The 26779-nt window shown below is 45.7% G+C and overlaps 1 protein-coding gene across 11 annotated transcripts in view; it reads left to right on the top strand.

The window, feature by feature from the left end:
* Positions 1 to 26534, top strand: part of LOC110492426 (serine/threonine-protein kinase WNK2) — a 65408-nt gene extending 38874 nt beyond the window's left edge. For 5 of the 11 annotated variants that reach the window (XM_036947402.1, XM_036947404.1, XM_036947403.1 and 2 more), the window contains 21 exons: positions 655 to 2112; positions 2333 to 2371; positions 2884 to 3045; positions 3788 to 4303; positions 8554 to 8883; positions 9348 to 9397; positions 10055 to 10217; positions 10304 to 10420; positions 14132 to 14302; positions 14497 to 14548; positions 15105 to 15203; positions 15508 to 16271; positions 16659 to 16710; positions 16825 to 16895; positions 17107 to 17753; positions 18112 to 18344; positions 18559 to 18777; positions 19483 to 19581; positions 21738 to 21782; positions 22406 to 22704; positions 22855 to 26534. In XM_036947402.1, the coding sequence (XP_036803297.1) occupies positions 655 to 2112; positions 2333 to 2371; positions 2884 to 3045; positions 3788 to 4303; positions 8554 to 8883; positions 9348 to 9397; positions 10055 to 10217; positions 10304 to 10420; positions 14132 to 14302; positions 14497 to 14548; positions 15105 to 15203; positions 15508 to 16271; positions 16659 to 16710; positions 16825 to 16895; positions 17107 to 17753; positions 18112 to 18344; positions 18559 to 18777; positions 19483 to 19581; positions 21738 to 21782; positions 22406 to 22704; positions 22855 to 23175 (5907 nt within the window). In that variant the 3' untranslated portion in view covers positions 23176 to 26534. The remainder of the gene's footprint in view (positions 1 to 654; positions 2113 to 2332; positions 2372 to 2883; positions 3046 to 3787; positions 4304 to 8553; positions 8884 to 9347; positions 9398 to 10054; positions 10218 to 10303; positions 10421 to 14131; positions 14303 to 14496; positions 14549 to 15104; positions 15204 to 15507; positions 16272 to 16658; positions 16711 to 16824; positions 16896 to 17106; positions 17754 to 18111; positions 18345 to 18558; positions 18778 to 19482; positions 19582 to 21737; positions 21783 to 22405; positions 22705 to 22854) is intronic. The other 6 variants (XM_036947405.1, XM_036947409.1, XM_036947406.1 and 3 more) reach the window with 6 other exon arrangements.
* Positions 26535 to 26779: the final 245 nt, after the last annotated feature.

Here is a 26779-nt window from a genome sequence, read left to right on the forward strand (position 1 = left end):
TGGGACTGGACCCTGCTGTTTCTTCCGCTCAGCTTCAAACTATCATAGAAGTCCATGGTTCTACTGGTGTGCTTTGGGACAAGCTGGTTCTCTGGAGAACCATAGATACTGCTGACTGACTAACTCTCTAACCCGCTGCCAACTTGAGCTGGCCTGTTAATGTCTTCTCTTTCTGCTTTACTGACCGAATGCCAGAATGCAAAACCCATCCTTCTACACTCGCTCATATCAACTTACCCATGGAACGTCCTCGGTGAATGAACAGATGGCTGCTGCAAACCAAGGGAATGAATGCTGCTGTGTCCCCTCTAACCTCCCATATCCCCTCTTCCCTTTCCCATACCTCCTTATTGTAGTGCACACCTGCTGCCTCTTCTGTTAACCCTGCCATTGTCTGGGTGTTTTTAAAAATGTTATTTTAATCCTTCAGCCACTCATTATCATTGACATCCTGTGTATTTGTTTGGGCTCATATTGGTTTTTCCTCTTGTAGAGGATGTCTATCTATATTGTTCCAAGTTTGTAGATTCAGATATTTAGATGTGTTCATTCAGAAATATTTTACGTCACTGTCAAATACAGTACATTTTAACGAGGGCCTTAAAGCGCCCCCAATGTGTCTCTGTCCTTTAACGTGTCTCTCTCTCCTCTCAGTCCAGTGCTGTGCACACCTTGCTCCAGAACCATGCGTCTCTCCAGAGCCAGCCTGCCCCGGTCCCGCACACCCACCTGCAATACCTCCAGCCTGGCCACAGCTACCCCACCGCTCCCCAGGTCATTCAACAGACACCCACCACAGCCAGCTTCTCAGCTGTAGCTTTACAATACACCCCAGCCTCAGCAAGTTACTCTGCATCAAACATTCCCCTGCAACAGAATCATACCGGACAGAGCTACCCAGCTCCACCTCAGCAACAGACGGCAACAAGTTATACAACTGCAAATGTACCACTTCAACAGCCTGCAGCAAGCTTTTCAGCGACAACCATGCCCCCGCAGCAGCCACACACCGCAGCAAGCTACACAGTAGCAACAATGCCAATCCAGCGGACACCAACTCCACAGAGTTATGTTGCTCCAGCTCTGCAACAGCTGACTCAAACTGCAGCGAGCTACGCAGCTCCAACTCTGCAACAAAACCCAACACCAGCAAGCTTCTCAGAAGCAGCAGCCTTGTCTGTCCAACAGACTGTATTGGCCGCTACCATAGCAGCAGCAACAAAACCCTCACAACCAGCTGCACAGAACTACTCCACTCCAGTGGGGCATCTCCAACAGACTGCACCCACACAGAGTTATGCATCTGTAGCCTCAACTGTGGTCCACACAGTACCTATACCCAGTCTCCCTACTTGGACCCCCAGTGTAGCAACACAACCTCTAGCTTCTGTTGTGCCTCCCCCAGTCCAGCCTTGCCCAGCCCCACACAGCCTCTCAGACAAAGCCATGCCTCCCATTCTGCAGCCTGGCCAGTCTAGTCCCATGCTTCACAGACAACAGACAGTGCAGGTCCCCATTCAGCAGCAACACCGCCAGCAAATGGCACAGACCGCTGTCCAACAGGATAGTCCCATGCAGCACAGCCTACTGACTGTGCAGGTCCCCCTACCCCAACAAAGCCAGCCAATGGTCAAGCCTACTGTCCAACAGGCTCCAGTTGTCCAGCGCTACCAGTCACCTGCCCATACTGTGCAGCAAAGTTCAACCCTCCAGAGTTACCCCAGTTCTGTACCCCTGATGGGGCAACAGAACTCGGCTTCTCAGAGCTACCCACCCTCAGCCCCACACATACAACAGGCTGCTTCACAGAGCTACCCACCCTCAGCCCCACACATACAACAGGCTGCTTCACAGAGCTACCCACCCTCAGCCCCACACACACAACAGGCTGCTTCACAGAGCTACCCACCCACAGCCACACCGGCTGCAATGGTGCAAGGCTACACATCACTCCAACCCAGTGTGATGGGTCAGGCCTATCCATCTGCTCAGGCTCCACAGCAGGCCGCAGACCCACAGACCTACCCAGTGGCCCCCATAGTGCAACAACAGACTGGGACTACTGCACAGCACAGCCAGATCCAGGTGGCCCCACTACCCCCAGGCCAGCAGGTGAGTTCAATATGAAGTTGAAGGAGTCTTCAGTAACTTAGCAAGTTGCCCAATTTCAACCTGAGGCGTTCTCTTCATGGAGTGCTTAAGGCTAGGGATCGATATATAGTTGGGCAAAACCTCTCCCCGGCCAAAGCTAACCTGGTGGAGAAACTGCCCAGTACAGTGCTCCCCTTTGCGTAAAGTTTCAGTTCTCTGATCCTGTTTTCATTTCTCATAGAGTTGGTACTATCTCCACAACCCAGCTTTCCCGAACCAGGTAGATCTCGCTTCGTCTCAATACACACTGTCAAAATCACCTAAATAACACTGTCAGAGGAAGAGAAAACGAATGCACTGTACGTCCTTTGTGTCAGATGAACAGTGTTTAGTTATGACAATACTGTTGGTTTGCCTGTCTATGTTGCTCCTGGGATGAGGACGTTTGGTCAATCACAGAGCAAGTAGTAGGAGTTTCATCTGAGCGTGGCCAAACGGAGACATAATGGGAACTATAATGAAAACAATAGTGTTTTTATCCGCTGCATCTGCCAGCTCCTCAGTCCCTCGGGCCTGTTCTGTGTCTGGAGTGTGCTGCAGTAACAGCCACATATGCTGACTGACTCCAAGGACAGGATGGGAAATGTGATTCTGATTGGGTCAATAGCAGGAAAAGCAGATATCCAATTGAGAGATGTAACCGGAGGCCGACCCCTCACCCCACTTCTTGTTCTCTCTCGCTCTTGTTCTCGCTCTTTTTCTCTCGCTCGCTCTCTTGTACTCTGTCTGTAGAATGTCCCTGGGGGTCAAAGCCTTCCCCAGCACCACCAATCATTATCTAGTCTGCCTGCCCAGGCACTGCCTCCTCAGAAGCCATTGGCTCAGGCCTCTGACCCTCTGCAGTTGCAGGCACTACAGATGTCCACTTCTCTTTCACCAACACACCTTTCACAGGTAACCCCTCCCTTTCACTTTCACTGCTACCAGGGATAGATTGTCCTTTATTCACTCTATTCACTTTTTTTTTTTGGTACCATACTGTATGTAGCCAACTCTATGTACGTAGATGTGCTAATTACATTTTGCCACTAAAGTATAGTGCCAGTCGAAGGTTTGGACATCTACTCATTTAAGGGTTGAGATGCTTTGGACCGCAGAGTGAAGGAAAAGCATATGTGGGAACTCCTTCAATACTGTTGGGAAAGCATTCCAGGTGAAGCTGGTTGAGAGAATGCCAAGAGTGTGCAAAGCTGTCAACGCAAAGGGTGAGCTACTTTGAAGAATCTAAAATCTATATTTTTTGGGTTACTACACGATTCCATATGTTATTTCATAGTTTCATTCTACAATGTAGAAAATAGTGAAATAAAGAAAAACCCTTGAATGAGAAGGTATCCAGACTTTTGACTGGTACTGTATATATATATTTTTAACTGACCACCTCAAGCTGAGAGTACTTTGGTTCTTAGTTGAGTATAGCTTGGGGTATCTCTCTTTGTCTGATGGCATCCTATACCTCATATAGTGTAGTGCTTTTGTCAAAAGCTGTGCACTATATTGGGAATATGGTATGTTTGCCTTTTGCTTGCCTGATCGGTTTGCAGTATGGAACATAACTGGAAACACCATTGGGTTCCATACTCCAGACCCTGGTTTCTGATTGCTTTCATATTCTACCCTTTTCTTCTCCTCCCAGTTTCCCTCACCGTATCCCAACATCCAAGTGGTGACACCTCTGGCTGGATGTGACTCCTACCCTCACCCCTGCCATGTTCCCCAGTCCTACCCCTCCTCCACTGCCCCATCTCTGCCCCCTCTCTACCTCTCCCCAGGCCAGCCTGCCACTCTGCCCCCCTCTGTCTCACCCCTTGCCCCCCTGCATATAGGGAACGGTCTGGTGCCACCCACCTCTGTGTCCTTGATACCCTCATCCACAACCCTGCTGGCCATGGCAGCACCCACACTGCCACAGCACCTGCAGATGTACCCTGCTGTTTTGCAACAGAGTGTTATGACACACCCACACACACAACAACCTACTCACTCACACCCTGCCTCACTCCCTAGACAACAGAACACACAACGGCAGAATACGCACCACATGAACCCAGACCATTCTGCCCTACCTGTTCAACACAACCCACACCCCACATACTCACACCCTGCCGCTGCACCTGAGCTTGCTCTGCACAGCTCTCAGCCATTAAGACAGGTAAATATACAGTACCTTCAGAAAGTATTCATACCCCTTAATTTATGCCACATTTTGTTGTTACAGCCTGAATTCAAAATTGATTAAATAGATGTTTTTTCTCACCCATCTACAGACAATACCCCATTAGTTTTTGCATATGTATTGAACATTAAATACATACATATATAATTTACATACAGTACAAGTTGAAAGTTTGGACACCTACCCATTCAAGGTATTTTCTACATTGTACATTTCTACATTAAATAACACATATGGGAAACAAATGTTAAACAAATAAAAATATATTTTAGATTCTTCAAAGTAGCCACCCTTTGCCTTGATGACATCTTTGCACACTCTCGGCATTCTCTCAACCAGCTTCACCTGGAATGCTTTTCCAGCAGTCTTGACGGAGTTCCCACATATGCTGATTGTCAGGTAATTGTGGAGGCCAGGTCATCTAATGCAGCACTCAATCACTCTCCTTCTTGATGTAGCCCTTATACAGCCTGGAGGTGTGGGTCATTGTCCTGTTGAAAACAAATAGTTACACTAAGCCCAAACCAGATAGGATGGTTTTGCTGCAGAATGCTGTGCCTTGAATTCTAAACAAATCAGTGTCACCAGCAAAGCACCATCACACCACCTCCATGCTTCACGGTGGGAACCACACGTGGAGATCATCCGTTCACCTACTCTGCGTCTCACAGACACGGTGGTTGGAACCAAAAATCTCAAATTTGGATTTCAGACCAAAGGACAGATTTCCACCGGTCTAATGTCCATTGCTCGTGTTTCTTGGCCCAAGCAAGTCTCTTATTATTCGTGTCCTTTGGTAGTGTTTTCTTTGCAGCAATTCAGACATGAAAGCCTTATTCACGCAGTCTCCTCTGAACAGTTGATGTTGAGACGTATGTTACTTGAACTCTGTGATTTGGGCAGCAGTTTCTGAGGCTGGAAACTCTAATGAACTTATCCTCTGCAGCAGAGGTAACTGCGTCTTCCTTTCCTGTGGCGGTCCTCATGAGAGCCAGTTTCGTCATGGTGCTTGATGGTTTTTGCGACTGCACTTGAAGAAACGTTCAAAGTTCTTTACATTTTCCGGATTGACTGCCCTTCATGTTTTTAGAGTAATGATCAAATCAAATTTATTTTCTAATTTATTTATATAGCCCTTCGTACATCAGCTGATATCTCAAAGTGCTGTACAGAAACCCAGCCTAAAACCCCAAACAGCAAGCAATGCAGGTGTAGAAGCACGGTGGCTAGGAAAAACTCCCTAGAAAGGCCAAAACCTAGGAAGAAACCTAGAGAGGAACCAGGCTATGTGGGGTGGCCAGTCCTCTTCTGGCTGTGCCGGGTGGAGATTATAACAGAACATGGCCAAGATGTTCAAATGTTCATAAATGACATACATATATGTGAATGAATAATAATAAGGCAGAACAGTTGAAACTGGAGCAGCAGCACGGCCAGGTGGACTGGGGACAGCAAGGACTCATCATGTCAGGTAGTCCTGGGGCATGGTCCTAGGGCTCAGGTCCTCCGAGAGAGAGAAAGAAAGAGAGAAGGAGAGAATTAGAGAACGCACACTTAGATTCACACAGGACACCGATTAGGACAGGAGAAGTACTCCAGATATAACAAACTGACCCTAGCCCCCCGACACATAAACTACTGAAGCATAAATACTGGAGGCTGAGACAGGAGGGGTCAGGAGACACTGTGGCCCCTTCCGAGGACACCCCCGGACAGGGCCAAACAGGAAGGATATAACCCCACCCACTTTGCCAAAGCACAGCCCCCACACCACTAGAGGATTATCTTCAACCACCAACTTACCATCCTGAGACAAGGCTGAGTATAGCCCACAAAGACCTCCGCCACGGCACAACCCAAAGGGGGGGGGGGGGCGCCAACCCAGACAGGATGACCACATCAGTGAATCAACCCACTCAGGTGACGCTCCCCCTCCAGGGACGGCATGAGAGAGCCCCAGTAAGCCAGTGACTCAGCCCCTGTAATAGGGTTAGAGGCAGAGAATCCCAGTGGAAAGAGGGGAACCGGCCAGGCAGAGACAGCAAGGGCGGTTCGTTGCTCCAGAGCCTTTCCGTTCACCTTCCCACTCCTGGGCCTGACTACACTCAATCATATGACCCACTGAAGAGATGAGTCTTCAGTAAAGACTTAAAGGTTGAGACCGAGTTTGCGTCTCTGACATGGGTAGGCAGACCGTTCCATAAAAATTGAGCTCTATAGGAGAAAGCCCTGTCTCCAGCTGTTTGCTTAGAAATTCTAGGGACAATTAGGAGGCCTGCGTCTTGTGACCGTAGCGTACGTGTAGGTATGTACGGCAGGACCAAATCGGAGAGATAGGTAGGAGCAAGCCCATGTAATGCTTTGTAGGTTAGCAGTAAAACCTTGAAATCAGCCCTTGCTTTGACAGGAAGCCAGTGCAGAGAGGCTAGCACTGGAGTAATATGATCAAATTTTTTGGTTCTAGTCAGGATTCTAGCAGCCGTATTTAGCACTAACTGAAGTTTATTTAGTGCTTTATCCGGATAGCCGGAAAGTAGAGCATTGCAGTAGTCTAACCTAGAAGTGACAAAAGCATGGATACATTTTTCTGCATCATTTTTGGACAAAGTTTCTGATTTTTGCAATGTTACGTAGATGGGAAAAAGCTGTCCTTGAAATGGTCTTGATATGTTCTTCAAAAGAGAGATCAGGGTCCAGAGTAACGCCGAGGTCCTTCAGTTTTATTTGAGACGACTGTACAACCATTAAGATTAATTGTCAGATTCAACAGAAGATCTCTTTGTTTCTTGGGACCTAGAACAAGCATCTCTGTTTTGTCCGAGTTTAAAAGTAGAAAGTTTGCAGCCCTCCACTTCCTTATGTCTGAAACACATGCTTCTAGCAAGGGCAATTTTGGGACTTCACCATGTTTCATTGAAATGTACAGCTGTGTGTCATCCGCATAGCAGTGAAAGTTAACATTATGTTTTCGAATAACATCCCCAAGAGGGAAAATATATAGTGAAAACAATAGTAGTCCTAAAACGGAACCTTGAGGAACATCGAAATTTACAGTTGATTTGTCAAAGGACAAACCATTCACAGAGACAAACTGATATCTTTCCGACAGATAAGATCTAAACCAGGCCAGAACTTGTCCGTGTAGACCAATTTGGGTTTCCAATCTCTCCAAAAGAATGTGCTGAGGCTGAAATTTGGCTTAGCCCCTAAAACCTTAAACTTTTACAAATGCACAATTGAGAACATCCTGTCAGGCTGTGTTATGGCAACTGCACTGCCCGCAACTGCAGCGCTCTCCAGAGAGGTGGTGCGGTCTGCCCAACGCATCACCTGGGGCCAACTACCTGCCCTGCAGGACACCTACAGCACCGTTGTTGAGCCATCCTCAGTTTTCTCCTACCACAGCCATTAAACTATTTTAAAGTCACCATTGGCCTCATGGTTAAATCCCTGAGTGGTTTCCTTCCTCTCTGGCAACGGAGTTAGACAGGAAGCATGTATCTTTGTAGTGACTGGGTGTATTGATAAACTATCCAAAGTGTAATTAACTTCACCATGCTCAAAGGGATATTCAATGTCTTTTTTTTATTTGTGTCCATCTACCAATAGGTGCTCTTTTGAGGCATTGTAAAACCTCTGGTCTTTTGTGGTTGAATCTGTGTTTGAAATTCACTGTTTGACTGCGGGACCTTACAATTATCTGTATGTGTGGGGTACAGAGATGAGGAAGTCATTCAAAAATCATGTTAAACACTGTTATTGCACGTAGAGTTAGTCCATGCAACATATTATGACTTAAGCACATTTTTAATGCTGAACTTATCTAGGCTTGCCATAACTAAAGGGATTGAATACTTAATCAACATTTTTAGCTTTTCATTTTTAATTAGCTTGTAAAAATATCTAAAAACAATTCAATGTTGACATTATGGGATATTATGTGTAGGCCAGTGAAAGCAAATCTAAATTTAATCCATATTATATACTGGCTGTAACACAACAAAATGTGGAAAAAGTCAAGGGGTGTGAATACTTTGAAGGCACCGTAAGAGGGCTGGAATTTAACCAAGGTTTTTGTGGTATAACTGGAGTCGGGAACCACATCTGTTTTTCCATACCTAGCTATTCTTTTTGTGTGTATTTTTGTTGACATGATAATGTTGACAGCATGTTCATGTGGCATCCTCCCCTACTATAATATACTTTGTTCCTCCCTACCTCAACAGATCAAGCAGCAGACCCAGCTTCCAGATCCAGTCCACCCCTCCCAGCCTACCCATCCTGCAGTTTTCTCCTCTCCCATACATAGTGGGCCAGACAGGGGCACAGTCACTGCCGCAGCCCAGCTTGACCAGAACCTCAGCCAAAACCTGTCTCAGCGTCAGGCACTAGGCCAGAACCAGAGCCAACCCCAGGCTCCAGCGTCACAGCCACCAGGCTCCCAGACAGCAGGACCTGGGCCTGCCAGCACCAGCTTGACACAGCAGAACCAGGCCAGTGCCAGCACAGGGACCACGGTCACCTCGGCACAGCCTCTAACAGAGTCCAATCTGGAGGTATGGAGGACTGACCTGACCTATACGCCCCCCCCCCAGTCCTTCAAATATCCCCTCCGACCCCCCCCCCCCCCCCCCCCCCCCCTCTACCTGTTCCTCAAACAACATCACCAATATCCCTGCACGCCAAATATCCGCCCCAACCATACATTAGTTAAATTGTGCCTTTTGGTTGCATTTGTTTACACCTTATTCAGTCACGTTATCTCATTAGCTAACTAGCTTACCACCTGGTAACTTTACCAGTATATCTAAACAGAAAGAAAGGATCGTTTCTTTTCAGGAGATCAAAGATAATAGGAAGTGGTGCTTTTTACACGTTGTAGAAACCTAATATTCCACAACTCTCCCTCATCTCTGTTTATGACCTAGCTAGTAGTGACACACTCAATGTTTCCACCCTCTGTTCACAGCATGAACAGCCCTTCATCCTGTTGTACTCACTTTGTTTGATTTGTCTGCAGGATCCTGGTGCAGAGAAGCAGGCGTCAGGGGCCAGCTACTCCTACGACAGGTATGATGGCTATTTGGTGGTGTGGTAGGAGACTTGTTCAGTGACGCTGATCATCCTCTTCTCTCAGGATAAGGGTAATCTAACAACTATAGTAAGGTTTGGTGGTGGGGCATCAGTGGTAGTTGCTTAGCAACGGGCATCCCATAGACCTCACTTATGGTTGGAGAGTGCTAGCAAGAGAGCGAGTGTTGCCCAGGCTTGTTGTGATGCAGGATGTGGTGGTTGATGAATGAAATGAATAGAGGGATTGAGTGTTGTGGAATGCAGCCTGGTTTTCTGGGCATGTGTTCTGCACTGTTCTGTTGTCCAGCACTATAGTATAGAGGCATACCAATTTGACAACTGGGAAATCTGGATACTGTTTCTGCTCCCTAATTTAATTGTTATAAAGAACGGTGTGTAACAAGACCCTTGTATCGCTTTATTATAAACAATTTCCCTTGAAGCAGAAAACGTGTGGGCTTTCCCTTAATCCACCACCTGGTTTAGTTTCGGTACGCAGCTGACCCTTAAAGTGCACATCGGAGAAGTGTACACACTGTTCAGTACTCTGGCTTCGTGCAGGATTTTAGGACTGTCTCAACCCATTGCGTTTGACTTTATGTATGAGTTGGTTGACTTTTCCGTAACATGGTCTCCCGCTCTTCTGTAACCCAGTGTGAACTCCGATGCCACCTCAGGGAAGGAGATGAGCGACGGTAATGAGGGGGCACACGGGTCAGGGAAGGTCGAGGGCAAGGTCCGGAAACCCCACCGCCGCTCCACACGCACCCGCTCACGCCAAGAGAAGATCAACAAGCCCAAACTCAGCATGCTCAATGTGAGCACATCACATGCATACAGAGTCTCTAAGATCAATCTGCACACCACACATCCATGTCTGACCTCTGTTCCTCCCTGGTCCAGGTGTGTAATACAGGGGATAAGATGGTGGAGTGTCAGCTGGAGACCCACAACCACAAGATGGTCACCTTCAAGTTTGACCTGGACGGAGACGCACCTGAGGAGATCGCCACTTACATGGTACGGATAGTGGAAACGCTTGCAATGGCACATAGTGTGTTCTGAAAGTATTCAGTCACCTTCCCTTTATCCAGATTTTGTTATGTTACAGCCTTATTCTAAAATGGATTAAATAAAACATGTCCCTCATCAATCTATACACAATACCCCATTATGACGAAGCAAAAACGGGTTTATAACTTATTTACATAAGTATTCAGACCCTTTGCAATGACTCAAAATTGAGCTCAGGTGCATCCTGTTTCCATTGATCATCCTTGAGATGTTTCTACAACTTGATTGGAGTCCACCTGTGGTAAATTTCAATTGATTGGACATGATTTGGAAAGGCTCACACCTGTCTATATAAGGCCCCACAGTTGACAGATGTCAGAGCAAAAACCAAGCCATGAGGTCGAAGGAATTGTCCGTAGAGCTCCGAGACAGGATTGTGTAGAGGAACGGTACTGGGGAAGGGTACCAAAACAACTTAACTGTAGCATTGAAGGTCCCCAAGAATACAGTAGTCTCCATTCTTAAATGGAAGAAGTTTGGAATCACAAACTCTTCCTAGAGCTGGCTGCCCGGACAAACTTAGCAATTGGGGGGGAAAGGGCGTTTGTCAGGGAGGTGACCTGATGGTCATTCTGACAGAGCTCACAAGTTCCTCTGTGGAGATGGGAGAACCTGCAAGAAGGGCAACCATCTCTGCAGCACTCCACTAATCAGGCCTTTAGGGTGGCCAGACGAAATACATTCCTTAGTAAGGCACATGACACCCCACTTGGAGTTTGCCAAAAGGCACCTAAAGGACTCTGAGAACATGAAACGAGATTCTCTGGTCTTTGGCCTGAATGCCAAGCGTCACGTCTGGAGGAAACCTGGTACCATCCCTACGGTGAAGCGTGGTGGCAGCATCATGTTGTGGGGATGTTTTTCAGCGGTAGAGCCTGGGAAACTAGTCAGGATCTAGGGAAAGCTGAACAGCGCAAAGTGCAGAGGTCCTGAGTGCTCTTAAGCAGGTTCTCAGACTGGGGCAAAGTTTCACCTTCCAACATGACAACGACAGCCAAGACAACGCAAGAGTGGCTTCGGGGCAAGTCTCAATGTCCTTGAGTGGCCCAGCCAGAGCTCAGACTTAAACCTGATCGAACATCTCTGGAGAGACCTGAAAATAGCTGTGCCACAATGCTCCCCATTCAGCTTGAGAGGATCTGCAGAGAAGAATGGGAGAAATTCCCCAAATACAGGTGTGCCAAGATTGTAGCGTCATACCCAAGAAGACTCGAGCACGTAATCGCTGCCAAAGGTGCTTCAACAAAGTACTGAGTAAAGGGTCTGAATACTTACAGTACCAGTCAAAAGTTTGGGCACCTACTCATTTAAGTTATTTTTTATTTTTACTATTTTCTACATTGTAGAATAATAATAAAGGCATCAAAACTATGAAATAATACATATGTAATCATGTAGTAGCCAAGTGTTAAACAAATCAATATATTTTAGATTCTTCAAAGTAGCCACCGTTTGCCTTGACGACAGCTTTGCACACTTGGCATTCTCTCAACCAGCTTCACTTGGAATGCTTTTCCAACAGTCTTGAAGGAGGTCTCACATATGCTGAGCACTTGTCGGCTGCTTTTTTTGTCACTGTGGTCCAACTCATCTCAATTTGGTTGAGATTGGATGATTGTGGAGGCCAGGTCATCTGATGCATTACTCATCACTCTCCTTCTTGGTCAAATAGACCTTACACAGCCTGAAGGTGTGTTGGGTCATTGTCCTGCTGAAAAATAAATGTATATTCCCACTAAGCTCAAATGAGATGGGAAGGTGTATCGCTGCAGAATGCTGTGGTAGCCATGCTGGTTAAGTGTGCCTTGAATTCTAAATAAATCACTGACAGTGTCACCAGCAACGCACCATCACACCACCCCCATGCTTCACGGTGGGAACCACACATGCCGAGATCAGCCGTTCACCTACTCTGAGTCTCACAAAGACATGGCGGTTGGAACCAAAAATCTCAAATTTGGACTCATCAGAACAAAGGACAGATTTCCAACGGTCTAATGTCCATTGCTCGTGTTTCTTGGCCCAAGCAAGTCTCTCTTATTGGTGTCCTTTTATTGTGGTTTCTTTGCAGCAATTCGACCTTGAAGGCCTGATTCATGCAGTCTACTCTGAACTGTTGCTGTTGATGTGTCTGAAGCATTTATTTGGGCTGCAATCTGAGGTGCAGTTACCTCTGCTGCAGCGGATAACTTCATTAGAGAGTCAACTCTGGATCTTCCTTTCCTGTGGCGGTCCTCATGAGAGACAGTTAACTCTAATGAACGTATCCTCTGCAGCAGAGGTAACTCTGGATCTTCCTTTCCTGTGGCGGTCCTCATGAGAGACAGTTTCATCATTGAAGGAACTTTCAAAGTTCTTGACATTTTCCAGATTGACTGACCATGTCTTAAAGTAATGATGGACTGTCCTTTCTTTATGCTGATTTGAGCTGTTCTTGCCATAATATGGACTTAGTCTTTTACCAAATAGGTCTATATTCTGTATACCACCCCTACTTTGTCTCAACACAACTGATTGGCTCAAACTCATTAAGGAAAGAAATTCCACAAATGAACTTTTAACAAGGTGACTACCTCATGAAGCCAGTTGAGAAAATGTCAACAGTGTGCAAAGCTGTCATCAAAGCAAAGGGTGGCTACTTTGAAGAATCCCAAATAAAATATGTATTTAGATTTAACACTTTTTTTGGGGGGGGGGGGGGGGTTACTACATGATTCCATGTGTTGATGTCTTCACTATTCTACAATGTAGAAAATAGTAAAAATAAAGAACAACACTTGAATGAGTAGGTGTCAACTTTTGACTGGTACTGTATTTAAATGTAAAATTCCTGTGTTTTTAATACATTTGCAAATATTTCTAAAAACCTGTTTGTCATTATGGAGTTGTGTGTGTGTGTGTGTGTGGGTGTAGATTGAGTGGGGGGGAAACTATTTAATCCATTTTAGAATAAGGCTGTAAAGTGAAACAATCATGGTGTCTGAATACTTTCCAAATGCACTGTAAAGCCATGGGATTTGTGGAGAAACTATTTGTTCCTTACATGCACTTCTACAGGCTTTTGAGACACACAAGCACAGACTCACTGATTGACACCCCTACACACAAGCTTGTGTAGTCCTGAATATCCTTATGAACACCCACTTGTGTTGTGGGGCTGCTGCACCTACAGATGCACACAGTAGCTCCAAAAATGTTCCACCACGCCCCAGAGAAAGTGTTACCTCTTTCAGCCGGCTTCCTAAACTGTGTTTGTGCTCTCTGCCTGCTAGCTCCTAGTGAGGGAGATGCTCTTTCATGTCTCAAGGCACTGAAACTCCCTGTGATGCTGTTCTTTTCCACTGCATTGCAGCAAAACTGTCTCCTCTCTCTCTCAAATCCTGCCCTGTTCATTTTGGGTGGGTACACCTTTTTTTTTTTTTTTTTTTTTTTTTGTATGTGGATTCCTACATGATTTTTGTGTTTCAATCCCCCAACATCCTATGGAGGTTTCCAAAACTGATACCTCTGGCCCAGTTTTGGAAAGACAGGTTTCAAACACTTTTTAGTGACTTATTCAATTCACATAGGCCTAGTCCAATATTTATCCAAGGAAAGTTCATTTATTATCAACTTAAGGGGATCTAATACTGATGATGGTCTCTCTCTGTCCCTCAGGTGGAGAATGACTTCATCCTGCTCCTGGAGAAGGAGATGTTTATAGAGCAGCTGAAGGACATTGTGGACAAGGCTGAGGATCTGCTGAGTGAAGACACGGAGGGGGAGAGGAGCTCTGACCACGCGGGCAGTCCTCAACAGAGCCACGGAACAGTCATACTGGGGGGAGAGGTGAGGGGGGGGGGGGATTTGGGGGGGTGGCAATTGGCATCCTCAAAACACTCAAGATGACTCTGAGCAGGGCTGCCAACAAACCATCCGGGGGCCAACATGGCAACATTGTTGAGAGAATCCGGTCAAGCTTCGTTATCTAGAAGTTATACTCTTTAGCGCCAGCCATTTATAACGATTCTTTCCCTTTCTAGGGTTCAAAGACTGCTACACCTAATTCACCACAGCTTGTTTACCAGCAGAACGGTAAGGTTTCGCTACCTCTTGGCTACACATTGTGTGCAGGCTTTTGCTCAAGCCCATCGATTCAGGAAAATCAACTAATCATGGTTTTCAAATTATTTTTAATTATGCATGTTAGAGATTAGCTGGAACAAATGCCTGCACTCGCTGAGGTCTTCCAGGACCACTAATCTTCTAGTTTCTCAACCCACTTCAGATGCATTACATAGCACATTACAGCCTCTCCCTGAACCTCCAGACACAGCAAATTAAAATGTTCTGGGAGGTTGTGGTCAGGAGTGGTGATGAAGAGGGTGACTGGTTGTTTCATAGGGACTGCAATCTCTCTTCAGCTCTCAATCACTCTTATTTCACATCTCTCTGTCCTGTCTTCCCCAATCTCTCTCTCCCCTGTTCTCTTCCTCTAAACATAATTTGGTAGTTTATGAATTTGACTTTTTTTTCTCCTGTATTTGCCGTTCATCTGAATTTCAGTGCATGGGTCTCTTTCTAGCTCTATTCTGTTGTTGCTAGTAGATCTGGATCTAGGAGTGTGTCTTTGTCTCTGTGTACTTGGCAGTCCTCCACACTGGGAAGCGCTGGTTCATTATCTGCCCCGTGGCCGAGACGCCCACGCCAGACAGGGAGAAGACCTCATCAGACGCCTCTACAGCCAAGGGTGCGTGTACACACACACACACACACGCACACGAGTGGGTGAATAAAGCTGCGTGTATGAGAGAATGAGCTAATGAGCGTGTGTTGTATGTGCTGTGTAGGGGTCAGTTATGTAATGCCAGTGTAGCTGTGGTGAAGGGCAGGCTTTGTGCTCCAACTGACAGAGCTCTGATGGGGGAAGACAAGTGATGATGTAATACCCTCACACACCCACAGGACATCTCTCTCCTTGACTCCACTCTTTAATTTCATCATCTCTTTCTTTAACGCCTTCTCTTCTCTCTCCCCTGCGCTCTCTGCTACAGAGGCTCCTGATATGTCATTGTCTAGGTCCAGATGCAGTACTACTGTTCCTGCCCTGACCACCACAGCCCCTACTCCAGCCTCTTCTGCCCTCCCTGCACCTCAGAGCTCTATTCAGCCTCAGGACCCCAATGTGGGCAAGGCCAGAATGCAGCAGCCCCAGGCCTCTGGAACCAAACCCACCACCAATAGTACCACTGCTGCTGTGGGCCGCCACGAGCCCTGTGTCTCCATGGTAACAGACATCCCATGCTGCCCCATTGTTCCACCCGTGTCTCTGGATGTGAATGGGGTGGGACATAAAGGGGCGAGCAGCTCTTCCTCCTGTCTACCCAATCAGGGGGCCAGCCTGTCAGGAGACCCGCCCCCTCTGGGCTCCCACCAACCTGTGGTCTTGCAGCAGCCCTATGCCACACCCAGCATGGTGGGTGGAGGAGGTGGAGCCACAACACTATCACAGCCCCAGAGTCCAGCCCACCAGGCCTCCCAGCAGCAGGATGGACCTGGTGGATCCGGGAGTGGAGGTGGTGGGGGCCTGGGGGAGTCTGATGGAGAGGGCCCCCCCAGGGTGGAATTTGTGGACCGCACGATCAAGACTCTTGATGAGAAGCTGAGGAACCTGCTGTACCAGGAGTACGCCCCATCTGCTCCCTCCAGCACCGCCTCAGACCTCCAGGGCTTCAGCACAGAGGGGGTCAGCTCTCCCCTTGTCTCTGACAGCCAGACCATCACAGAGGGGGGGCTCCCCAGGAAGGGAGAGCTGCTGGTAAAGATGCACCGTGTGTGTGCGCACGCATATTCCGATTGGGGCAGCTGCAGTGTTTGATCTGATGTCTGTGTGTGTGAATCCCTAGTGTGATATTGATTCAGCCATTGACTATAATCACTGGCAATTATAACTCGCAGCCTTTAGTGAGACTGGTACTGTGTTTAGCAGAGGAAGTAGAGCTCAGGGTTGCTGGCTAGATAAAATACATTATACACTGCACTCATGGCGGTTTGATCTCTGATGCGGGTTGTGTGGGTGGGATGGCCGTTGATATATTTAGACACGGCAGCGGTCAGAGAAGGACAATGGCTAGACAAACACCCTGTAACCCTCATATACTATTGACCAAATACCCCCCCCCCCCCCCTTTCCCCCCGCTCTCAGCCTCAGATCCCTGAGCGTACAGATAGTTTGGATACCCTGAGTGACTCTGCAGGTAAATAACATCCCAAAACACAAAATGATTCTATGTATTGTGTATCTATTTCTGACTATTTAGGGGAGACCCCAAAGTGATTCAATTGTTTTAATGTTTCAATATTTTGTCAAGCCTTTAAAGGTGTGCTGAACACTGACATGATGGGCAGTTCCAGTTCCTATGGCTCCAAGAGCCGTTTTCAGGTAACTTTACCATAGTTAAACATTCTGAAAAGAGAAACCATCTTGAGTAAACCAAAGTTGACTTCTATTTTATTAGATTTAATTATTCTTCTGACGTGGTAATATTTTTCTCAAGATTTAGATCTAGTTAACAGTTTATTCAATACGATATTAAATGTTTAAATAGTTTACTCAGTTTCAATTTGATCATGGTCTTTTCCTCCCCCTCCAGATCGTCCCCACTCCTCCAGACGTCATCATCCGTCGTTTAGAGAAGGGCAGAAGTCGCAGCACCTGCAGCTCCACGGCTCCCTCTAGTGGCTCGGGGGGCTCTCACGCTGCAGCTGAGGGGGGAGGACGGCGAGACCAGGGGTGTATGGCCGTGGGCAGGTTCTCAGTGATGACCACCGAAGAGGGGCTGGAAAACACAGCCAAACCTCACTGTAGCCACCGCTACTCAGCCCCGCCAGACTTCTACCAGGACACTCCCACCTCCAGCCCCAACGCCACCCCCACCCTGCTCCCACGTGCCCACACTGCTGATGCTGCCACAAACTACTCCTTCCACTTCGACTCTGACTCAGGGGAGGAGGACACCAGTAGTTTAGCCCCTCCCCCTGCCCACCACAAGCCTCCAGTCCACGCACTCTCGGAACACAGCGGAAGTGACCTCATGAAGAGGGCGGTGGCCTTCCTGCGCCGCACGGGCCGCAGCAGCAGTGTGCAGAGCTCTGATTCGCCGAGCCGGCAACCAGCGGTAGCGAATGGCCACGCCCTCTCGCTGCCTGGACCCGGCCCCGCATCGTACATCAGCAGTGACAACGATTCTGAGTTTGAGGATGCGGACATGAGGAAGGAGCTGCAGAGGCTGAGGGAAAAGTATGTGTACACACACACACACAAATATGAATTCATACAGGGTCAATGTTAACCCATTTGAAATATAGCAAACTATCAACCACTGTAACCTTCATAGCCCTGGATAGGTTTGTAGCCCATTACACGGCAAGTAGCCTAGTGGTTAGAGCATTGGACTAGTAACCGAAAGGTTGCATGATTGAATCCCCGAGCTGACAAGGTAAAAATCTGTCGTTCTACTTAACTGCTATGTAGTGACCTTTTTTTAAATTGTATGAGTCAATATAAACAACAGTTCTCTCCAACTGGGGGAGGAAATGGAATACATTCTTCCATATTATTGCATGTAGATTTTCTCTTGCGCTATCTTCCTCCCCAGACACATGAAGGAGATCTCAGAGCTGCAGGCGTTCCAGAGGAATGAGATCGAGCATCTGTATAAAGAGGTGGGGAAAGCCCTGCCGCCTGGTGTAGGCCTGCTGCACGCTGCGCCCCCTAGTGGCCGCAGACGTAGGGCCAGTAAACACAAGCTGAAGGCGGGCAAGCTGCTCAACCCCACGGTGCAGCAGCTGAAAAACAACCTGAACACCACCACCGCCGGTGAGAGGAAAGGTGTGTGGGTGTGTCAGACAGTGGTGAGAAGATGGGAGAGCGGTGTGATTGATAGAGGAGGATGAGAGTAGGTGTGAGTGGGAGGAGAGCGAGAGAAAGGTGAGTTTGTGAGCAGATTTGGGAGGATTAGAAATGTGGTAATAATAAATGAAAAATGTATCCCCACTTCACCATAAAGCTGGCTCTTTGGCTTATCCAGTATTTCTCTCTGAAGGTGAGAGTGCACCGGGCTTGTCTGGCTCTCCAGCTAAGAGCTCCATCGTGTCTGATGGCTCTGCCTGCTCCAGTGGCAGCAGCAGTAGTACCAGCAGCACTCTGCCCAGCACGGCCCCACAACCCGTTCAGACCCAGCAGCCCTGTTCTCTCAAGGGCTCCCTCTCCTCTGACAGCATCTATGGTGGTGGCATGGCCACACACGCTGGCCCAGGGCAAGGTACCTACACACACATAAAGGACAAGGTATACATACTGTGGCATAGCACACACATTTGGCGTATACCCGTACCTAAGAATGCATCTCTCACCTCTCTCACCTCTCACTCACTGGATTCACATAATATACCAAAAGAAAACACACCCAAACGTGTCACTCACTGAGATGTGGACACAAACTCAAACACACTGATTTGTACCTAGGAACAACTGAACAAGAAGAACAACACAAGACCATCAGCTTCAGTATTCTAAACTCTAATATTCTAAACTGTCTGAATCGGAAGTCTCATAAGGAGACATGGTAATTGCTGCATTGCAAATAGTCATGATTTATCAGTCTTTCATCCAAAGCAAATGTTTTTAGGCAAATGTACACAAGGTGAGAGTTGCATCACACGTCTCCCATGCCACAATACTGCCACTATACTGCATACAGCTTCCATTGAGGTGTCAGCAGTTTAACACTCCTCATGGTAAAGGTCTGGATAGATTTGGGAAAGGTAACCTGACCAGTGCATAGTGACAACTTGCTCCTGTAGTGAATGTGCAGGCTGTCTCTTGTTGCTGGTTTAGCCCATGTGGCTGTACCCTGTACTGGTGCTGCTGCTGTTAGTGGTGGGGGTTTCTCATCCCAAATCTCTGCACTTTTACAGAAGTGTCTCTTTGTTTCTTCTCTTCTTCCCTCTTATATTAATTTTTACAGGATGGACGGTATACCACCAAACGTCAGAGAGAGTGACCTATAAATCTAGTAGCAAACCGCGTGCTAGATTCCTCAGTGGACCCGTGTCTCTGTCCATCTGTTTGTATTTGTTATTTTCTACTTTTTCTTCACACATCCCATCCCTCTCTCCTCTCTTTATTTCACCTCTTTATCTTTTCTCTTGACCAGAATGAATGTATGTTTTTAGATAGTGGATCCTCTCCCCTCATCCTCACCCTCTTCACTACTCCCTATTCCCAACACAAGCGTATGTCTGCCATTTTGTGTTTTGTCCTCATGGCTTTCTCCCCTCAGCCCTAAGTGGTTTTGGGTTTAGACCTTCCTCCATACAAACGCTTTGTGCACTGCTTTAAACAGACTCCAAAAGCATCCCAGCTAACAACAAATATTCCCACAACTTTAGAGAACGTTCCCTTAAGTCTCATTAGGAAATTAACATTTTTATAGGAATGTTTCCAACAGACCATTCCCTTAATGTCAAATAGAATACCCAAGAACGTAATTATATTCTACAAACATTTGTGTCCAGTTTTCTGTGGGTTAAGAGAATGTTCCATCAACGTACCACCATACACAGAACATGGTTGCCATGTTCTCAGAATATAAAATATTAATGTTCTGGATACGTTAATTAGTATGTTGCAAGAATATTCCCGTGTTCAGTTTTCTGTGAGTTAGGAGAATATTCCATCAACGTCCCACCAAATGGCAACTATGTTCTGTGTATGTTTAGATGTGACGTTGAATGAATATTCTCATAACCCACAGAGAACTGGACACAAGAATGCTCTTGCAACATTCTCATGAATCCTGTCTAGAACATTTTAATATTGGCAACAATGTTCTGTGTATGTTTGGTGGCATGTTCTAATAACCCTCTAAAAACTGGACACATTAATGTTCTTGCAACCTCTTCATAAAACACGCCTAGAACATTGTTGTACATTCTAAGAACATTGTAACCACGTTCTAGATAAGTTCTCTTTGACATTAAGGGGATGTTCTAACTTTAACACCAAAACATGCGAAGAGGTTTTCAGAAGGATTTTACTAACATAGATCAAATGTTCCTTTTAACTAATGAAAAACTGGACACTCAAACTTTAGGGGAACATTACAGGTTATTTTACAAAAACATTCTCTCTCCCTAGAATTGTTAGCTGGGATACTGTATTGTCATAGAGCTAGTCTTCTCCAAACATGAGCGATGCTAGATCTGAAACCTGAGCGAGAGTGTATCCTATGTGTGTTTTCATTTACTCACTTCCTTAATTGTATGTCTCGAATTGAGGCGCATCGGCCCACAACCCCTCTGTATACCAAGAGAAAAGCCAGCCCTTCCCCTGATAGCCAGCCAGGTTCCAGAGAGGCTTGCGTTGGTCGAGGTCCCTCTCTCTCATATTTGGACTGGGAGGACGGTGCAGGCAGGCGGGGGGCAGGGCACTGAAGGAGACTGGCTCCTGCAAAAGGGCTGTATCATCAATATTATCTACTTTCTCTTCTCCCGCTTTACCTGCATGTCTTGATAAGTGCTGACTCTGATGTGCTCCGGCTATAGTCTCTATGTGCTTTTTTTGGTTCCTTTATGTTATGTTTCACAGGCATTGTTGTACTTACTGGTAGTTGAACTGTTTAGAAATTAGCTTCAGGGGACTTGTTACTCAGTAATTACAGTATTGATGATTCAGCGATTTGGCTCTCCACTCATCGTGTGTGTGTGTGTGTGTGTGGCTTAGCTTTACTATCAACACTGCATTTTCCATTATAACCTTTAACATGCCATGTAAAAGCTGAAATAATACAAGCCTGGAGCCTAAAACATTGACTTATTCCAAGTAAGTTTTAAACATGACAATAGGACAGGAGAAGTTTACTAGGAGCATATAATGTGAAGGTCTGAGGTAGTGTTGACCTGCCCCAGCTTACTGTGGACCAGTCTTCTCTGAACCCCCTGTACTCTAGCACCATACCCAGGGCCTTCTCTGTCTGTTCTGGCTCCTTTTATTTTATTTCCGTTAACATTTTGGAATGACTGCACAATTGAATAGGACCTAGTCTTTCCCCCACTCCCATTACGTCTCACTGATTTTTAAACCCCCTTCTCCTCTCCACTCCTTTCTCTCCTTAACCAATTTGGTAGCTGTGTGTGGCTTGAAGCAGCTTGTCCACAGACCTGTGGTGTTTAGTGTGTCCTGGCCTAACTGTTTTTGTCTCTGTGCTGTTTTACCTTATAGGGTCCACACTGAAACGACTATGTCTAGGCAAAGAGCGCAGTAGTAGTAACTATCTCATTTACTTCTTTCTGTCTTCTTCGCTCTTTTTATCTGTTTGCATGCACACCTGTTTTATATTCACGTGTTTGCCACTGGAAGAAAATATGCCAGATGTTGTTGAAAATGTTGGGCACTGCTGCACAAGGAGTGTCACCTTCATAGATTGATTTGAATCCTTTTTTTAATTTGGTAGTGCATGGCGGTGTTTGGCCTAAATGTTAGTGCTCAATTATGAGACTTGTGTGGTTGTCAGCATTAATGGTTTCTGTTTGTCTTACTGTGGTAGATCGGTTGAGTGGGTGGTTGGGGTTCAACCATGCTGTAATCCTTTGGCTGTTGGGTTTGAGGGGGAAAAATAACATTTGCTGACCAGTAAAATGAGATCACGTTTCAACTTTCTCCAGAAAACGATTACCAATCAAAGGGACATTTTTAAGGTACACTGAAAAACAGAAACTCCCTCATTCCCAATTGGAGTTGGCCTATTTGAGTAAATATACAGGCTCTACCCAGGCTGAAAGTAGTTAAAGTGCCTTAATGGACAACTGTAAAAGGCCTAACAAACAGCAGCCAATCGATTCCATCGGTAGGGTGTAACTGGGCAGAGTTTACAAATCTTTCTGTTCTAGGGTCTTCTCACGGCGCAAATACAACTCAGACAGCGTCCAATCAGCAACAGCCACCAGCTGTTCCTACCCCTTCGTCATCTCCTCAACCAATGGCGGCTCTAGCTCAGGCCCAGACGAACAACAGCAACAACAAGAAGCCAGGCACCTTCACGGACGACCTGCACAAGCTGGTAGATGATTGGACGAAGGAGACGCTGGCGGCCAATCAGCCACGGCCCTCTCTGAACCAGATCAAACAGCAGAGACGCAGGCAGGACCTGGAGGGCCGAGCCACGCCCATGGGAGGAGCCACACAGGAGGTAAATGGCATAGAAAAACACATCAAAAGTCTTAAGACTGTATCACCAGTGTTGGAGTTGCAGCCTACCTTGCTCTCTTTTAGATTTATCAAAAAGCAGTTGACAAAAGTCCTTGTACACAATGTTAAACATCCCCTTTGGTTCTTTCAGGTGAGATGTGCCATCCTTCCAAACAAGTTCCAGCTGCCTCTGTCCTGTCCGCTGACAGTTGTAGGCCTAGCCATGCCCACTGACCTGGGCTCCAACCCCTCTGCCATGCTCCAGCCCGGGTACCTGGTACCAGCAGGTCCTTATGGAGGGGTTGTGCCCGGCCCCTTATACCCCCAGCAGTGGTCTGGTATGCCCAGTCCTGTGGGGATGATTGGGGCAGCGGGAGGAATGCCCTACCCCACCATGGCCAACCCAGGGTTGCAGGCATACCCCCTTACCCTGCACAGCCCTGAGAACGGCCCTAACACCAGGACTACCTAATGTGACAAATAGCACCATCTTGCACCCAGCAAACCCCCCCCCCCCCCCCCACCCCATTGCACCTGATGCTCAAAACAAACTGCCCCCAGTGTTCCCCTCTATCTCAGCACCCTCACATCAGGTCTTACCTAATTCTGTGCTAATAAACCTAACTCCACTCTGTCCCCCCTGGTTCTCACTCCAGGGTTACAATTGTAATCAAATCAGTCTAATCACTTTTAATGGGGTGACGGGATGGAAAATAGAATAAAGTAGGGCCCACACATTTAGATGCACAAACAAATGGCTTAAAAAGCACAAGAGGATTTTGACAACCACCATCTCTGATTGTGCTAAAAAAAAATCTGTATTTAGAAACATAAGATTAGCATTCCTCAAACAATTTGTTGAAGTATAATTTGTTATTGCCACACCCTTTTTTTAATTTCACTGATATTTAAGTGTTTATTAAATGGATCACATTTTCTTTGCAACATTGGGTAGAAAAACAACAGCTTTGGCTCAAGGGAATATGTTACATAGGATGAAGAAGCAATACTCCAAGTCAGACATAGAGAACTGTTGCTGTGTACTGGGTGGGATTGGTGTGGGGGGTCCGTGGGTGGTGTTTGACCATTTTTATTGGATTCCTTGTGTCTTACGATTTGGGTCAAACTTCTTCCAACAATTGAGTATGTTTGGTACTATGTGAATCCTATAAATTTAAAAGGGCCAATTTGGGTACAATCAATTAGCTTAATTTCTCAAATGTAAACAATGTTGCAAGAATGCCAATCTTATGTTTCTAACTACAGAAACGATTTCAGAACAATCTGAGATGGTGTCATGGCTTGCTGAAATGACATGGGATGACTCTTGTGTTGAGTACACATAAGAGTGTGTCTGAGTACTGGCCTCTACTTGACTGTACTACTCAACCCCTCCAGTGTTCCTATATGCAGGATAGTCCTGCTCCACTCTGCTCTGATTATGTGGTTTGATGCTTTATCAAAGAGTAACATGCATGTAAATAACCTGTGAGCTTGTAAATCTCCAGTGTGCAGGTAGATGTATAAACTACAACACCTGAAGTTTTCCTGTGTGCTTGTGCACAGTATAAATGTCCTTTGTGTGTGTGTATCAGAGTACCTACTGCTTTGGTCTTGACTAAACTCAGTCATACAAATAATATTAGCGGTCACCAATGTGACGTTTTCACCAAATCCATCATAACCAATAAGCAGTAATGTTTTCAGAAAGCTTTTTATCATTTACTAACATTTTGTCAACCTTAATACACTACATTAGAAATGAGAATACAAGGGTTTAAGATGACAGGATACCTGTATTTAAGGTGAAGTTCTCTGGAGGAGTGCCTTGAACATAGCTTTTTCTGTGAAATGAAGCCTGTCCAAATCACATGGATTTTATTTAATGGTGCCTTGAGTGCCACTTCATTTTGTTATGCTTTGCAGACACTTTTTGGTTTACATTTGAATGCCCTTGTAGCACTGCACTATTAACACAGTATATGCGTTTTATTTAAGTAATAAAATCATGTTTTTAATCTTTTGTTTACGCCACCCTTGTGAAATTTAGAACGCCATAGACGTGAAATGGACAGTTGCCTTGCGAGAACAGGCAGTTGATGTAGCTACAGTTAATAAAAGAGAACATGTCAAAACCCACTCATTGGTTAGTGGCATAGAGTTAGAATTCATAGAATTAACATTCCAATTCAAGTCAACGTTCCCCAATGGATGGATCAATTGAATTCCCATTCAATATTTGTAGGTCTGTTTTTAGAGGGGAGCCAGTAGTGTCCAGCTCAGAATGTAGCAGAGGCAGGTTTGCCGAGCGAGACTTAAAGTGCAATTTCACCCCTCCACCTAGCTTTCGTAGTGGCCATGCCACAAGCCTTATCCAGGAACCTGCAACGGGAGCTAGTTTCTTTTGTTGCCTTTTTAGTTGAACGTAAGTTACAAATCACAAAGAAAACACTAACTGCATTTACAACTGCAAAATATTTTCTGTTGGGCCAAGAGCATGGCTCCTATTATTAAACACCTGATTTAATTAATGTAATTACCAGTTATTTACTCGTCTAATGTATTGTTTTGTGTTTCTTGATGTCGATGCTGCTAGTGTGTCTGGTGGATCCATTAAGAAGGAAAGGAGGAGTTAGGGTGTGTATCTCGTGGTACTTGATAACACGACACAAGCTGAAACACATCCCTCCAGTAATAAATACCCTTCTCAGAGGATAAGTTTTCTCAATGAGATGTTCATGTGAAGCAGTGTTATTATATTGCCTTGTTGACATTTATTAAATGATGTATCATTTCCCAGGTGGTTTTTGATACCCTGGCTTTCTTTTCTTTATGGTTTTGAGTGTTCGATTCCTCTGTTCAGAATGAAACATGCTAAATGCAGATGTATACTTGATTGAGGAGAATTGCACATGGCATGACCTGTGTTCTTAACCATAGCCTGTATAAAATGGGTTCCCAACTTGTAAAAATATGATCATGTGTGCCATTTGGCAGACGCTTTTATCCAAACTGACTCAGTCATGCGTGCATACATTTTTACATATGGGTGGTCCGGGAAATCGAACCCACAATTGTGGCATTGCAAGCACCATGCTCTACCAACTGTTCAATATGTATCCCAACATACCTGTACATCCCCCTTATCCTCATGACCATTGAAAGAGCAGTTCAGAACAGTTCAAATATTGTCCATACAGCAAGATTATTATTATTATACCGCCAGCTAGAAATCTCACAACCACCACACCAGTTAAAGGTTGCAGCACTCCAGTCCTGCAAAGCTGTGAATTGTACAGTTTTCCTGTAGTTAGTATTTGTACATTTTCTTTGTCTGTTTTGAAATTTCACATCAGTGTTTGTTATTCCATCAATTCGGTTTGAATTGGACTTTTATAGGATATTATGCAGTCTTCTGCTTTGGTGAAATACTTCTAGTATTAAGAGATTTCTGTTCTCTGTTACTTGTATCTAACAGTAATGCTACACCTCCCTGTCTTATGCTTAGTGAGCAGAAAACCTCTGTTGGAATATTTACTGAGAGGCAACATTCAGATCCATAGAAATGGATTGTATGGAGCCAATACGATTATCTGAGGAATAGCGCACTGTGCTTCTTCTGATCATTGCATTTCTATCAGTTCTGAGCAACATTGCCTCCTGTTGAATATGCACCCCTTTATGGAAGGCTTGCAAAAAAGCTCTGTGTGGGATTTGCTTCTGCCTGCTGTGCATTTCCCACTATACTACCTTACCAACCCAGTCAGCCCCACTCTAATCACAAAGACTGTACATGTTTAAAGAGATAAATAAACATTATTTTGTGCTTGATGATGTCCTCCCTTTATTCCTCAAGAATCTATTAAATCTAACTGACGGTTTTTATTGAGTAAAGATTTAATCATATTACTGAACAGATGTGATAAATTATCGGGTTCCCTTTCCCCAATAAAGTGTTGAGGGTAAGTTTTATTATGCGCATTGCTTATTTTCACAGGTTCTGGGTGGTGATTTGTCCATCTGACGCACCAGTAGTTTCCATCTGCATTGCATAAATCATTCCACTTCAAATCCTT

This window comes from Oncorhynchus mykiss, chromosome 16, assembly GCF_013265735.2.
Source record: "Oncorhynchus mykiss isolate Arlee chromosome 16, USDA_OmykA_1.1, whole genome shotgun sequence".
In the NCBI taxonomy this organism is placed as follows: domain Eukaryota; kingdom Metazoa; phylum Chordata; class Actinopteri; order Salmoniformes; family Salmonidae; genus Oncorhynchus; species Oncorhynchus mykiss.